The sequence below is a fragment of the Esox lucius genome, chromosome 6 (genome assembly GCF_011004845.1).
Source record: "Esox lucius isolate fEsoLuc1 chromosome 6, fEsoLuc1.pri, whole genome shotgun sequence".
In the NCBI taxonomy this organism is placed as follows: Eukaryota; Metazoa; Chordata; class Actinopteri; order Esociformes; family Esocidae; genus Esox; species Esox lucius.
The window spans coordinates 526547-543117 of NC_047574.1; the positions used below are offsets into that span (position 1 = coordinate 526547).

Sequence of the window (16571 nt, forward strand, 5' to 3'; positions counted from 1 at the left end):
TCCTCCATGGCCTGGATGTCATTGGAGATCCCCACCGAAGGGCACAGCAGAGGCTGGAACCCGAGCACCATCTGGAAGGAGGTCAGACCTGTGGAGGAATGGCACAGGGAGTTCTGAGCATACTCCGCCCAGGGGAGAAAGTGTGTCCACTCACCTGGATGGTCCATGCATTAGGACCGGAGGAACCTTCCCAGTTCCTGATTGGTACAATCTGCATGTCTCTGGGGAATTTGGCCCCCCAGTCGTGTTGACGGGGGAGCTGAAGAGGGTCCACTGGGCCTGGGGGTTTGAAGCGCAGCGCTGCCCTGCTGTACTCAAAGTTCTGGTGGATGGTCAGGAGCCCTCAAGCCTCCACTCCTCCAAGGCCAACTTCAACACCAGTAGCTCCCTGTCATCCACATCGTAGTTCCTCTCCGCAGCAGACAGTTCTTTGGAATAATAGGCGGTTGGGTGTAGCCGGGGGTGGGTTCCCGTGCTACTGGGAGAGGACCGCCCTCACCCCAACCTCGGATGCATCTACCTCGACCGTGATGGGCTTGAGGGGTCAGGGTGTTTGAGGAGAGGAGTGGTGGTGAACCAGTCCTTCAGGTTGAGAAACACCTTCTCCAGGTCCAGCAGAAACGTTGGCACAGTGATGGTGCTGAAGTCTCAGATGATCTGGCGGTAGAAGTTGGTAAACCTGATGAAGCTCTGGAGTTCCTTGATGTTCTTCGGGACTAGCCACAAACTCACCGCCTCCACCTTCAGCTCTTAGAATCCACACTCCCTCCGGAGCTGTATGGTATCCTAGGAAGGAGATGTTAGTGGTGTGGAATATACATTTCTCCCCTGTTTGCGTAACGGTGGTGTTTTTGGAGATGTTGCAGAACAGCACGGACATGGGCCACGTGATCCTGGTATGATGGGGAGTAAATCAGGATGTCATCAATGTAACCCACTACGTACTTCTCCAACATGTCCTGGAACACCTCATTTAGAAATGCCTGGAACACCGCAGGCATGTTGTCTAAACCGTACGGCATCACAACATATTCGTAGTGGCCCGACAACATGCTATGTTAGCTAGCAGTTAGATGACTTTTGCTAGCAAGCTACAGTAGCATCAACCAGTGTTTGCAGATGTTTGAATTTGTGTCAATGAGAGAAGCTTTCAATGCAATATATGTAGTTTCGTACCTGGCAAGGTGACATTGTTGGTGTCTACCGTCTGAAAGACACTCAATGCACATAGCTAACGTGAGGTTAATCCAGTAAGTTTGTTTTGTGTTTGTAGGATACACACACAATATCGGAATTTGCAGAGCTAGTGTGCAAACTGATGGCGCAAACTAAACAGTAATGTATTACAACACTACTATTGGTGTCTCCCTCAGGAATTGCTCTTGAGAAAGTTTGAAGGAATTGTCCTCCAAAGTTCAGATCAGATTTTCGCCTCTCCTCGCGGTACAGACATACAAACAATAGTCTGTGGTGCAGTGGAGAAACAAACGTAAATATACAACTAAATGGTGAATGGAAACAGGTGCGTCCTCAGGGAGCCCTGCTGCCATCACTCTCCAGCCAGTGGTTAGTACACCGTTGAGGTGGAGCACTGGAGAGGAGGGGGAGCTGCTGGGCCACGTGGAGCAGACGTCACAGTCTGGCCAGTTCTTTCTCTGACCTGATGCACTCTAGGTGTTAAGATCATGTCTCAGACTACACCCTACGCACCATCTAGTGCACTCCCCAATATGTAGGGCTCTATGGGAATAGGGTGCTGTTTGAGGTAGAGACACAGGGTTCACCCAGGCTGAAGGCCTGTCATCATGATTACTACCATATCATGTAACGTTTCATCACAGTCTGTTTTATGGTCCAGAGTTACATTAACCATGGGAACTGTTTAGGGGTTGTCTGTCATAGAATACTCCCCCAGTGCATTTACCCAGAACCCTTTTCAGTGCTGACTGTTGGATCTGTGGTTCCACTGTCAGGGTGATGCAACACTCCCTCTCACAGTCTCTTTCACTCTCTGCCCATCTCGTTGCTTCTCTATGTCTCTGTCTCCCTAAACCCCTTTATCTCTGCCACTCTCTCTCCTCTGCCTATACCCCTCTATACATGTATCTCTCTTTCTTTATATTTCTCTCAGTCCCACTCCCCCTCTGATCTCAGCCCCTCTCTTTCTCTCCTTCTACCTCTCTACTACTTCCTGTCTCCTCTGCTGTAGCTGCCTGTATGTCTCCCATGGCATTCCCCTCATGCTCCAGCTGAGGTAAAGTTAGCCCGGTTGGAGTGAAAACACGGTGGGTGTTGGCTCGACACTGATGTGACGGAGTGTATTATCCCCGCTGGTGCTGGGTGGTGCTAAGCAACATAAACACACTATAAACAACTCTCCACCCTTCTGCACAGACCTGGCACACACACACACACACACACACACACATACAGGACCTAGGAAGTAAAGGGAACGGCCTTGGTCTTAATAACTACTTCTTATATAGATTTACTGTATAAATAGTGTGACACTATGTCATTTGAATGGTTTATTAATTGATTTATTGGCAAATCCATTTAGCATTTACATTTTAGTGTTATTACAGTTTATTGTTGCTTTGGAACATTCACACAAGTATGTGGTAATATTTCACACTCATAATAAAAACTTTAAAAAAAGATCATCAAAAAATACGATTTTTTCAGTTCTAAGTATATTTAACATTGAAATTGAGAACAACAAACATCAGTGTGTCATCTAAAAAGATGTTTTTCACATTGAAATACATTATATTTGTACATGCATAACTTTTGATAAGACTTTCTTCTCTATTGTTAAAATACCTTTTAATATCACTATGCTCATTGTTCCTAATTGATCATCATTCAATTATTTTGGTGAATAAATAGTATGCATTTTACATTGTTTTGCCTACTACTTCCTGATTGAAAAGTACAGAGTCATCATCCCAAAACCATAGATTTGTATTTTGACCCACAACCTTGGTGTTGGTATTGTGGACCATAAAAGACCACTGGATTGCCTATGTACAACACCATACTGTCAACGACATGACTGCCATCCATAGTAGTAACCACAACTGGTAACCATATAACCATATAAACCATATAAACACTGTCAATGTCTTTCAACATGCAATATAATAGTCATCAAGGCAGAGGATTAAACCAGAGAGCCCCTGAACAGGATCTAAACTACAAACTGAGCAGCTGTGAACCATCACAAGTACATGTTTGTTGAAAAGCAGGCTTCTACCAGGACAAATGTCGACAATGTTGGTGCAATATCATTGGCCAATAAGCAACTGTCTTTCTTTCTTGCTTGGACGACGTGGGTGAAACACATCCGTGTGTGTAGTCATATCCAAAGATGGGATGGTGTGATACAAGCCCCTTCATGGGTCTCACAATGTTGGGGCTCCACAACTCATTCAAAGGTGATTCAGGAATGGTTTTGGGCCAATCCTTGATTCCTGAGCCTAGACCTGCCCCATAATCTCCTTTTCATAATGGAGGTGGAAGGTCTATGACTGCCATTGCTATGAGCATGTCACCCTCCTCCAGCTCATGGATAAGCCATGTCATGACATCACTGGTGACCAATGTTAGGGTTGGATTTGCCAAGCCGAAAGATTCTTACCGCAGTACATGAAAAATTAAGATATTCATAGTGATCCATGATTATAGAAGATGTCTTCATTGATCACACTTTTGATTATAGGATAGCAATCATGGAAATTACTTATGATCAGTTTGGAGTTTTGTACTAAGAGTTTTTAAAAACCACAACATAATATTGATAATTTCACCAAAGCAACTAAAACAGTTTTATATATCAATAGCTGTTTAATAATTTATATAGAATGAAAGTATAACAGATTACCTTTTATTAATATTTTATTCAGTTTTAGATGGGTGACAAAATGAATAACTGAGTGGAGGAACATAAAGAATGCAGATGCTTCCATACAGGTGTACTGCATGATACAAATTAAGCAATTACATCCAGTCATGCCATGTGGCATGTGATAAAATGTTGAGCAGGCCCAGTTGACCTTTATTTTGGATCAAGATGGCAAGAGGATAGGATGTAAGTTTTAGACAGCTCTCTCCCCAACCATCATCAAAAAACGTATTTGGATTAATGGTGTTCCATTCCTCCAGTAGAGATCCAGAGACTAGTAGAATCTATGCCAAGACATATTGAATCTGTTCTGGTGGCTCATGGACCAACACCTTACTGAGACTTTTCATGTTGGGATTTCCTTTAATTTGTCACCTGTCCATATATGACAATAAATACTGTATGTCATAAATATCAGGAAAATACAACTGAAACAGAGTGCAACCAAGCTACATGTCAAATCACAACTCATCACAGCTCTGGTTTTGAGTGATACTGGACTAGCAACTTCCCATTGAGCAGAATGTCAGAACATCAGCACAACATCCTTACAAGACAAGAACACATCAGCTCAACATCCTTACAAGACAAGAACACATCAGCTCAACATCCTTACAAGACAAGACAACATCAGCACAACATCCTTACAAGACAAGACAACATCCTCACAACATCCTTACAAGACAAGAACACATCAGCTCAACATCCTTACAAGACAAGACAACATCAGCACAACATCCTTACAAGACAAGACAACATCCTCACAACATTCTTACAAGACAAGACAACATCAGCACAACATCCTTACAAGACAAGACAACATCCTCACAATATCCTTACAAGACAAGAACACATCAGCTCAACATCCTTACAAGACAAGACAACATCAGCACAACATCCTTACAAGACAAGACAACATCCTTACAAGACAAGACAACATCAGAACAACATCCTTACAAGACAAGACAACATCAGCGCAACATCCTTACAAGACAAGACAACATCCTCACAACATTCTTACAAGACAAGACAACATCAGCACAACATCCTTACAAGACAAGACAACATCCTCACAATATCCTTACAAGACAAGAACACATCAGCTCAACATCCTTACAAGACAAGACAACATCAGCACAACATCCTTACAAGACAAGACAACATCCTTACAAGACAAGACAACATCAGAACAACATCCTTACAAGACAAGAACACATCAGCACAACATCCTTACAAGACAAGAACACATCAGCACAACATCCGCACGAGACAAGACAACATCAGCATAACATCATCAAAAGACAAGACAAGATCAGCAGAACATTCTTACACAACAAGACAATATCAGCACAACATCATCACAAGACAAGACACCATCAGCACAACATCAGTGTAATGTAATTAATCACTATTGTGCACTTGGCCGTTGCAAGACAATGTATTGTTATTTTAAATCACGTGTTTCAAAAAGAAGCTACTACCATGCGCATCAAACTTGGGATATACTGGGACTTTATTAGGAAAATATTTTCTATTTGTTTTATACTTTAAGGGAACTTGACTTTGTTTGGTCAACTAGTCAACTACTTATCTAAAACCTACCTTAATGTACCTATTAAATGTTCACTTGAAACTTCAACAGAGCAGCAACAGACACAATATACAGTGTGACCAGCATGGATGGATGGGACCCTCAACTGTCCTACTCTACTACAGACACAAGTGACAGTGTGACCAGCATGGATGGATGGGACCCTCTACTGTCCTACTCTACTACAGACACAATAAACAGTGTGACCAGCATGGATGGATGGGACCTTCTACTGTCCTACTCTACTACAGACACAAGTGACAGTGTGACCAGCATGGATGGATGGGATCCTCTACTGTCCTACTCTACTACAGACACAATAAACAGTGTGACCAGCATGGATGGATGGGACCTTCTACTGTCCTACTCTACTACAGACACAAGTGACAGTGTGACCAGCATGGATGGATGGGATCCTCTACTGTCCTACTCTACTACAGACACAATAAACAGTGTGACCAGCATGGATGGATGGGACCTTCTACTGTCCTACTCTACTACAGACACAAGTGACAGTGTGACCAGCATGGATGGATGGGATCCTCTACTGTCCTACTCTACTACAGACACAATAAACAGTGTGACCAGCATGGATGGATGGGAACCTCTACTGTCCTACTCTACTACAGACACAATAAACAGTGTGACCAGCATGGATGGATGGGACCCTCTACTGTTCTACTCAACTACAGACACAAGTGACAGCCGGTATGTTTGTTTAGCAATGTTTGACTTGACAATGACAGCATAAGACAAGATGAGAGAACAAATAAATCAAGGCAGAATCTGGGAGTTTCTCTCCATTCAGATAAACCACTGTTATGTCTCTGATCAGGCCTGATGTTTCCAAATGTACATGGAGACCAAGTCACCAGAACTCCTAATAGGATCTCCACTTCCTTACAGCAGGTCTTGCCACTCAAGTTGTTGTTAAACTATAGGCATCTGTTTTCCTTTTTAACCAACCATGCCAGTCAACCGTCTTTGTTCAAACTTCACATTTACCAAATCCACCACTGAGGCCACACAGGCAATGACTTCAAATCGTTCAAACTTCCTCTCTTCCCTTCAGGCCACACAGAGTCCATGGTTGGCCATAAGTGCTGTCTGGCTTTCCCTCCTCCGGTCCTTCTTCCTCCCCAGCCGAACTCTCCAGCAGACAGCGCTGGATCCCAGAAGGGCCAGACCGGACGACAGCAGAAACAGCCCCAGTACCGAAATTGTGGAGCCGTGGGAGTTGAAGGTGTATGCCACAGTCGTTACCACAATCCCTGCGATGAGCACCACCACACCAAACGGCACAGTGCATCGGTAGCATGAGATCTCCGCCCCTCCGGTCGCCGCCATCAGCTGCCCCTCATTTATTAATGGGCCTGTCGTCACAATGATGCTACGGTCTTTCTCTGTGTTGTTGTTGTTGGATTTCTCCAAGTTGGCAGTGGGCATTTTGAGAACGCTTTTGGGAACTTTTATGGCATTTTTGCTGGTTGGCTCGTCTGGAATGAAGACTTTGCTGGGTAGGAAAAGGTGGGCCATCTTAACTGTCAGTAGTCAACCTGTTCATCTGTGTGGCCTAAGGAAAGAGGACATTAACTTTAGTCATATTGAAAACAAAAACAAACATTGATTACACCTTATGGAACAACACAAGACAAGGAACACAGAGGTATGTCTCTGAATTGAAGTCTGTGACCACTGAAATGAATGAAGATCTCTTTTGCCTTGGCAGGAATATTTCCACTGGATGCATCACTGGCAGCTAGACACAAGGCCAAGACAGAGTCCAGCGTAACTGTTGAATTCCTGAGAGACCGGTGGGTAGTGTTTCAACACCTCAGAGAAACCCCAGACAATTTGATAAACAATCCGCTCTAAATGTTGAAATAGAAGATGTAGCCTAAAGCTATAAAAACTACTAGGACGTTGAATCTGTCATCAACACTTTAGGCAGGCTACTTCTCTGTCAATGTAACATTCAGACATCTAGACGCTAGATATTGCACTATTGCGCAATATGGAGATTATTATTTTGGATACAAACTCCTACCATTGGATGCTCACTGATTGTATAACCCATGCTTACATGGGTAGCTCTGCAGTAGTTTCTCTAGATAAAGGCTATGTAGATAATAAGGACTGATTGGAGATGTGTAATACATAAAGAGGCACCATTATTACGCACCAAAACATGATTCCATAGATTTTTTGATTTTACAGATTATCTGGAGCTTGCAAGCTAGCTAGTCTTTTTGAGATTGAGAAACAATGACTGCTTCTGATGACTGAAAATTGCTATGAAGTTGCTTAGGATTGTGAATATTATGGTTTCCTTACAACCAGGAAATGTAAATGGCTGATTCCAACCAGTGAAAGGCAGAAGTGTTGATGGCGCATGTGGTATGTTAACACTATTGTAATAGTGTGTAACGTCCCTTTAAAATGTTTTTTTACTAGTATAATTTGGGTTATGTGACTGGTGTTAGTGATTCTGATTCAAGCACTTGTCAAAAAGTAACGCTTCTAGAAATTGGAGCCCAATTCTCTCCAGTGGCAAACTGTTATCAGGGGACAGGTCAAATGTATAAATAAAAATAATCTCACCTTTTCAGTATGCCATTTTATAACTTCGTCTATGTAAATTTAAATGAAGTGAAATTATAATGTGAGCATAATGATTTAATCACATCACTTTAGTAAATCCGTTTTTAAGGGATCACAGATCTAAGGATGACTAGAACGTTGTTTCAGTTGGCCTACTGTATCCAGAATAAGATTTTGATATGAGTTTATTTAGAGCGTTTCGGAGCGTTTATTTGTATCAGATATTGTCATGCATTGCAGGAGCCATGCAAATGTGACAACCAATTTTCTCTTTAACAGAACACAATATAAAAAGTTGCGCTCAGGGGAAACAACACAAACATATAGGTCGACATGTAAACATACGTGCGAAAACCCTTACCTTAGTTGACTTGGGAGATTTGGGAAACGTACCCACATATTTTTATTTAAATCTAGTATTATATTTTTTTTCATGCCACCGTTATGTTACAGAATGAGACAAATTGTGATTTTCAATTCAAGAAATAATTGTGAATTTCCCAATAAGGTCAAATGAATCAGTTGGACTTACAATATTCTGGAGATGTCATTCTGTCACGTTCTCCACTACATCTTCGGAGAAGGCCTAGCGGCATGCAACCGCCAGCCTATTCACTCTCATCTCAATCTTTTTAAGTTGTCCGTCGTCCGTTCGTTATGTCCAATAACTGTTTTGTTTTTTTACTAATACCAACAGCAGCGTATGGAAACGTCTTAATATGCAGGGAGATTTATTCCAGAATTAGATGTTCAACTGTTTATTTCCATCATTCTATTGTAATACGATGTCCAGGCAGCCAGCGGGTGTTCTAAATGAGCGCATTCAGGTCTAGAATGCTGCTGCTCTTCGCCATGATCGGGTCTGCATCGTCTTGGGGAATCGGGCAGGGCGATATCAATAGGGGAGTGTCTGACACGACGCTCCTCTCCCCCTCACCTACTCCACAAGCAAGGAAACGTTTAACCCTTTCTACTCTAAGGACAGGGACAAGGTGGAACAGAAGATGCCAACACTAATCGATTACATACACCCACTATATAGCTTCAATTTTCCTTTTGAAAACACAATTTACCCTTCTATCGAAATACAAATACTGCAACTTCCAATATATCTTTGTGTGTGTTCAAGCATGCGAAAAAAATGTCAAAACAGCATTTGATGTTATGCGCTCTGATCTAGACCTACTTCGGCTTAACTTTCTTTGTAAAGGACACAACAACAGGTATTTGGTCTTGCCAACCTTTTTAGGTGGTGAGAAGTGCAATGTCCCTCACATCTTACATCTTAAATTATTCAGGTTCCTCAAACGTGTTTCCCATACTCTCAAACTCCATTCCAAATTAATAAGGGAACATATTTTTAATTAATCTTATGGGCAATTTTTGGCAACATATTTCAAATTAATGGATTGACCCCATTAGTAATACAATGTGATTTAACAAATGTCTGTTGTCTAATATATTGTGTTGTCAACCCTTAATCATAACTTTAACCAAAATATGTTTTCAATGATACCATGTTCGCTATTCTTAGTACAACACACTTTTTACAAAAATTGTTGATTCAATGTGTTACAAATCTGTACTTTTCATACAGCCCTTGAAGTGGCTGTATGAAACAGAACTAAACAGAACTAAAGTGGATACAACCCAGAATGGGACATGTTAATTGATATAGAAGTGCCAGGGGAGTTGACCAATCAAGTTCAATTGAATATTTGTGTGTATCCATCTATATCTCCTGTGAAAACAGGCTGTAAAAACCATTCAGTAATGGGATTACAGACTGTACCAACCATTCAGTAATGGGATTACAGACTGTACCAACCATTCAGTGATGGGATTAAAGACTGTACAAACCATTCAGTAATGGGATTACAGACTGTACAAACCATTCAGTAATGGGATTAAAGACTGTACCAACCATTCAGTAATGGGATTACAGACTGTACCAACCATTCAGTGATGGGATTAAAGACTGTACAAACCATTCAGTAATGGGATTACAGACTGTACAAACCATTCAGTAATGGGATTAAAGAATGTACCAACCATTCTGTAATGGGATTACAGACTGTACAAACCATTCAGTAATGGGATTAAGGGATTAGTATGCAAACTAAGGTGGTAGGCGCCTTCAAGAATGACCTTTTCATTTTTTGCATTTAAGGACTGGTAACTTTGGTAGAGTGTGTGTGTGTGTGTAATTGCTGTATTATTTTAATCCCTTGTTTCTGGGTCTTGTTCTCAGCCACATGGTCACACTCGATATGGGGAGTATTCCAGATCTCTTTCCTTCCTGGCCTCTATGCTTTCCTAACTGGTGTTGCATATTTCCACATAGGGATGTAAGTAACTCTTACCCTTCATTGTTGAACAATGTCATTACTTCATTGCTCCACTGGCTGTTTGGGATGTGCCTCACTTGTGACTCAAAGTGAAAAAAAATGTAAGTCATTTTCCCATCCCATACATTCCATACTTTACATTTCCACAAACTATCTTGATGCAGTCATAGATCAGATGCCAGAAAAACTGTAGATAATAATGCAAATAATATACATATTGGACACTCTACAATGAGGACCCATTTTAGTCCAGGAAAACGCAAAGGCTAACTTATTCTATTACCGGCATTATCATTTAAATCATTCTTACAACTACTCATGTGTAACACACTCAAAAAAACGTTGCAAAAGAGTTCTTTTGGGATGAGTTGGTTTCAACCATAATAATCTGAAGAACACTTCTTTAGACAATGTTGTTTTAAGCAAAGGGTTTTTTCAGGCAAGTCTGTAACCACCTAAAAGTCTTTCCATTGAAAGGCAAACTGATTTGACCCTTCCACAATCAAAATCACCTCTACACAGCATCAAAAAGGTTTGTATTAAAAAAATATCCTGTTTTCCATGCTGGTATTTCTCTAATTTGCAGAGCGTGAGAAGACGTGTCCAGCGCGACTTTGACATCTGCTGTGAGTTAGTTGGTTCAGCAGTGCTTCAATGTTGTGTTTATTGTCTTTTCCCTGTTTTCTGTCTAAAGTCAGTTTGGATTTGGAAACTCTCTCCAGTTCTAGGCTTCATACCAAATGGCACACTATTCCCTAAGTAGTACACTACCTTGCACCTGAACCCTACAGGATAAATGTTATGCTTTTTCCCATATAGTGCCCTTTTGACCAGAGTCCACAGGACCCAAAGACAAGGCACTCTAGGGTAATGGGTTAGAAGGCACAGTGTTTTCAGTGTGGGACTAGATGCTGTTGAATGAATGAGTTTGTCGTGTATTATGGTGCATAATGTTGTCTGAGCTCTACCCAGGGCCTTCTGCAGAACCCTAAACTGACCCAGCACATGGTGGTGGAGATGGGACCACCAGGGCCCAATGGGGGATGAGTGTTCCCGCAGCTGAGACCCAGCCTAGCAGCCCCACACAGCTACCCCCTCCCCCCACTCCCCTTTCATCCAGGGCAGAGGTTCCACCCCTGGGTCTTGATTCCACTGCCTGACCCTGTCCTGGGGCCTGGGACAGCCAGGAGCTACATGCCTTTCTGGAGCTGTGGATTCTTCTGAAGGGAGATGTGAGTCTTTGCTCTGTAACATCAATGTATGGATCCTGCAGTATGGAACTATTCAAGGGTATATATTATAGATTAGAAATGTTCCTCCTACTTCACTCCCAGGCATTCAGATTTCCTTAAAGATGTCCAAAAGGTTACCAAATGTATTGGTTCATCTTGAAGTAAAAAAAAAGATAAAAGCAAACAAGGTGCTTATTACACAGAACAAATATAACAGCTGTTTTTGTACTGACCAAGGAAATATTTAGCAATAGATAGGAACTTTACCTAACCACATTCATTTGGTTTGAATATGATTCTAAGATCATCTGGGTATTACCTCAGAGAGTGTTCTCAGAAAGCCACAATAACAAGCTGCTCAGAATCCAATTTATATTCAGAACAACAGACGGAGGAATCACATTGATTTAATTTCCTCCACTCAGCTCAAGCTTCCTTTCATATTTCCCTGAACGATTGTTCTAATTTGAAGTGAGGTACAACTCTCCAAACCAATAAACATGAAATGGGAAGTTAAAGAAATGGACCCGGTGTCACGTCTCCCCTGGATCTTCGTGTCAATTCTCCCTCTATAGGGCTGTGGGCCCTGGTCAGAAGTAATGACCATCATGTGAATATGGTTCAATTTGGGACTTTGAGACAGGGTTTTAACATTCACTGATTGATTTTCCTTTCCAGTGAGAAGGCATGAGGCACATGCTAACCCGGGGAATGTATGCTTAGTCATTACTGCCATCATCCTTGTCAATTTATCAGAGGATTTGGGGAGAGATTTCTTTTCTGTATTCGTAGCTGGGATACTCAATAATCAGTGAGGTATTTATCTGAGATATGTTGCTAAATGCATCATGTTATGGAGATAAATGTGCTAGTATCTATAATAAAATCAAAAGATCTAGCTGCAATTTGCAAAAGTACTTTCTAAATATCTTAAGGAGAAACATTTGCCTCATAGGAATGTTAGCTAAATGTTTTGGCCTTACTAGTTTACAGAATACCAAAAACTACCCTCAGTTGAGTTGAGCCATCAAGACAAGACACTTAACTTGGAGTGTTGAAACACATCATTCTGAGATGTTTTCAAACAGTAGATGGTGTGTTGCAACACAACTTAATAAGAGTTGTTCAGTACTCTGCCAGGGACTAGAAGCAATACTGGAGAAGTTTGAAAACACTATTTTGGTATTTGAAAACACTATTTAGTGGTTATGGTTTGATTCTTCAAGGGTACTTAATGTATAACATTGATTAACGTATCTGATCATAGCCTGTATGTCAAGGAGTAACAAACGCAATGCTCTGTTCAACAGTAATAAATCATCAAAATTATTGTACGACCAACTCATGTTTTCTCTCTCATAATGATCTTTTCAGTTTGACTTCAAGAATGATCAGTCAAATGTTCTCCCCTGTCATGTAGGCTCTTCAATCCATCAATGAATCAAATTAACAAATTAACTAAAAGCCCTTTTAACATCAGAGGTTATCATAATGTTATTATGCAGATACCCAGCTTAACCCCCAGTGCAAGCTACATGTTCACACAGCCAAAGTTCACACACCCATTACATCCTCTGTATCCACTGCTTAATCCACTGCCTTATCCACTGACTTATACACTGCTTTATTCACTGCCTTATCCACTGCTTTATTCACTGACTTATACCCTGCCTAATCCACTGCTTTATCCACTGCCTTATCCACTGCCTTATCCACTGACTTATACACTGACTTATACACTGCCTTATCCAGTAATTTCCCCTGGGGCTCAGTTCCAGGCCCTCTCTTCCCTCTGTAAGTAATATCTCCCAGGGCTCAGTTCCAGGCCCTCTCTTCCCTCTGTAAGTAATTTCCCCCAGGGCTCAGTTCCAGGCCATCTCTTCTCTTTCTAAGTCATTCCCCCCAGGGCTCAGTTCCAGCCCTACTCTTCTCATTCTAAGTCATTTCCCCCAGGGCTCAATTCCAGGCCCTCTCTTCCCTCTGTAAGTCATTTCTCCCAGGGCTCAGTTCCAGGCCCTCTCTTCGCTCTGTAAGTCATTTCCCCCAGGGCTCAGTTCCAGCCCTACTCTTCTCTTTCTAGGTCATTTCCCCCAGGGCTCAGTTCCCTCCCTCTCTTCTCTCTGTAAGTCATTTCCCCCAGGGCTCAGTTCCCTCCCTCTCTTCTCTCTGTAAGTCATTTCCCCCAGGGCTCAGTTCCCTCCCTCTCTTCTCTCTGTAAGTCATTTCCTCCAGGGCTCAGTTCCATATCAAATCACATCCTCACATGCTCTCTCTGATCATTGCAATGTGTATGACACTCAACTTCCTTTCTACTTTCCCCTTCTGACACCCAGGTGTTGACCTGCTTATCTGCATACCTGGCTGATATCTCTGCTTGTATGTTTGCCCCCCACCTCAAGCTCAACTCCGACAAGACGTAGTGGACGGAAATGGGTTTGGTGATTCTTCAGAAGGAAGATAATAATACAGGCATTTATCATCTCATGTCTGGACCTCTACAACTCTTTGGTGGTTGGGCTCCCTGCTTGTGCCATCAAAACCCTGCAACTGATCCTGAATGTGGCTGCCCGTCTGGTATTTGACCTTTCCAAGTTGTCTCATATCACGCTGCTCCTCTGCACACTCCACTGCCTTCCAGTTATAGCTGTCATCTAGCCCTGAGATGAGCAAGGGGAAACTGCCTCTCTACCTTCAAGCAATGATCAAGATTTACATACCTTTCCAAGCTCTGAAATGTAGCATCTCACTCCAGGGGTTTTCACTTCTGCCTTTCCCATTGTTAGCCCTACAGTGTCTTCCTGGTAATAATCTGTTTTAAATCTAAACATGGAAAAACATATCGAATAATTCAGACTGAAAATACCCTGTGCTTCCAAATGTGTCAATGTGGTTTTCGTAATATTTAGATCAGGTTTAAATTCAGTCTCCAGCTCACAGTTTTACTATTCATAGGTTGGACGAGTTGCATGTGGTTGTGTTGTCTAATCCAGTGTTTCTCAATCCAGCTCCTGGAGGGACCTCATCCTGCATGTTTTGGGTCTCTTCCTGCCCTAAGACACCTGATGTAGCTCATTAAGGACTTGATAATGAGCTGATCATTTGAATCAGTTGTGTTTGGGCAGGGATAGATCTTAGACATGCAGGGTGGGGTGCCTCCAGGAGCAGGGTTGAGAAACACCGGTCTAAACTATGAGCCAAACCCCTAAATGGACCCCTAGAAACAACTGCCTATGCGCTCGTATAGATCTAACAGGATCTGACTGGTCCTTCAAAGGGTAATAGCTTTTCTGACAGGCTAGGTGGCATGTTAACCATATTTGTTATATCAACCAAATTATTTCAGATCTCCACAAAATACCCAGTAAGTAGGGCACACATGTCAAACTCATTTCATTACGGAGAAATGATAAAAAAACAGACTTTCTCCTCTCCATGGAATATGTTTGACAGCTCTTAGTAGGGTAGGGGAAATTAGGCGCTAAGAGTCCAAGTCAGCCTACATATATGGAACATTTTATGGAGATAAATGTCATTTTTGAAAACCTGCAACATTAAGTAATGTAAATGTTTCTTAGTCCTGTTAGAAATTCATTTATTTGAATTATATATTTTTAGCAGCTCTATTCTTCATTGCACAGAGACACTTGGAGAGATCGAACCCATTCAACAGTGGTACATTAGAGGCAGCAGCTGAGACTACTATACCATCCCAGGCCATTGCTGATAGAAATTCTAGATAAATGCTTTTGCCTGGTGACCCATTAGATCACAAATGGTAACCTATTTCCTATTTTATGCACTACCTTGGAACAGGGCCCACAGGCTGCTGTAAGCAGGGGTCTACCTCTGTTCAGTGTCTCTTTGGCACAGTAACCTTTCACCCTGAACTCCTTCCTGTCTGTTCGCTGTCGGCCATGGTATATTTACTTTACATAGGCTAGGCAGGAAATGAGGTAATCCCATGTTGGCTGTGGTGGGATCCCCAATGGAAGCTATGAATTATGGGGACATTTCCTTTGCTGTCTTCACATCAGAGTTTTAAGGCTAGCTGTCTTCACCTCAAAGTTCTAAGGTTAGCTGTCTTCACCTCAGAATTCTAAGGCTGCTGTCGTTACCTCCGTGTTCTAAGGCTAGCTGTCTTCACCTCAGAGTTTTAAGGTTAGCTGTCTTCACCTCAGAGTTCTAAGGTTAGCTGTCTTCACCTCAGAGTTCTAAGGTTAGCTGTCTTCACCTCAGAGTTCTAAGGTTAGCTGTCTTCACCTCAGAGTTCTAAGGTTAGCTGTCTTCACCTCAGAGTTCTAAGGCTAGCTGTCTTTACCTCAAAGTTCTAAGCCTAGCTGTCTTTGCCTCACAGTTCTAAGGCTAGCAGTCCTTACCTCAGAGTTTACAGTTTCCTGGATACATATAGATAATATATTGAGGTTTAGGATCAGTTCCATTTCAATTCAGTCAATTCAGGAAGTAAGTTATTATTTTCTGGTATTAAATGGACTGTTATGAGGAGGGTGCAGACAGGTCTGCATTAACTATTTTTGAGGATCTGGAAATACAGGATCGGGAGATACAGGATCAGGAGAACCCGGATCAGGAGCTACTACAAGCAAGCTAAATTAATTAATGAATTGGTGGACAAAATGAGTCAAAGCAATAATATAGATATCCCCATATTCAGACCCAAGTCCTTTAATAAAATGTATACTTTTGCGATGTATGTGGTCAAAGAGCCCCTGTGTAAATTAAACTGAAGTTAGGTGTTGGCTCTCAAACATTCTGATCTGTAAATATCCATATTGTATATATATATAAAAGAAACCTATTCTGTTTACATTTCTAATTATAATTTAGTCTGTGGCTTATAATCAAATATATTTCAAACTAAAACAAAGGAATCAATG

The 16571-nt window shown here is 41.8% G+C and overlaps 1 protein-coding gene across 2 annotated transcripts; it reads right to left on the reverse strand.

The window, feature by feature from the left end:
- Window positions 1–2541: 2541 nt before the first annotated feature.
- Window positions 2542–8973, reverse strand: LOC105027562 (transmembrane protein 100). 2 transcript variants are annotated; one of them, XR_004575836.1, is made up of 3 exons: window positions 8629–8973; window positions 6101–7068; window positions 2542–6037 (listed from the first exon to the last, which is right to left on the reverse strand). XR_004575836.1 is itself a non-coding variant. In XM_010899697.5 (2 exons), the coding sequence occupies exon 2, from the start codon at window positions 7029–7031 to the stop codon at window positions 6564–6566; it is 468 nt and encodes a 155-aa protein (XP_010897999.2). In that variant the 5' UTR covers window positions 7032–7068; window positions 8629–8973; the 3' UTR covers window positions 2542–6563. The 2 variants fall into 2 exon arrangements, 1 of the variants encoding a protein (XP_010897999.2); XM_010899697.5 differs by having other exon boundaries at window positions 2542–7068.
- Window positions 8974–16571: the final 7598 nt, after the last annotated feature.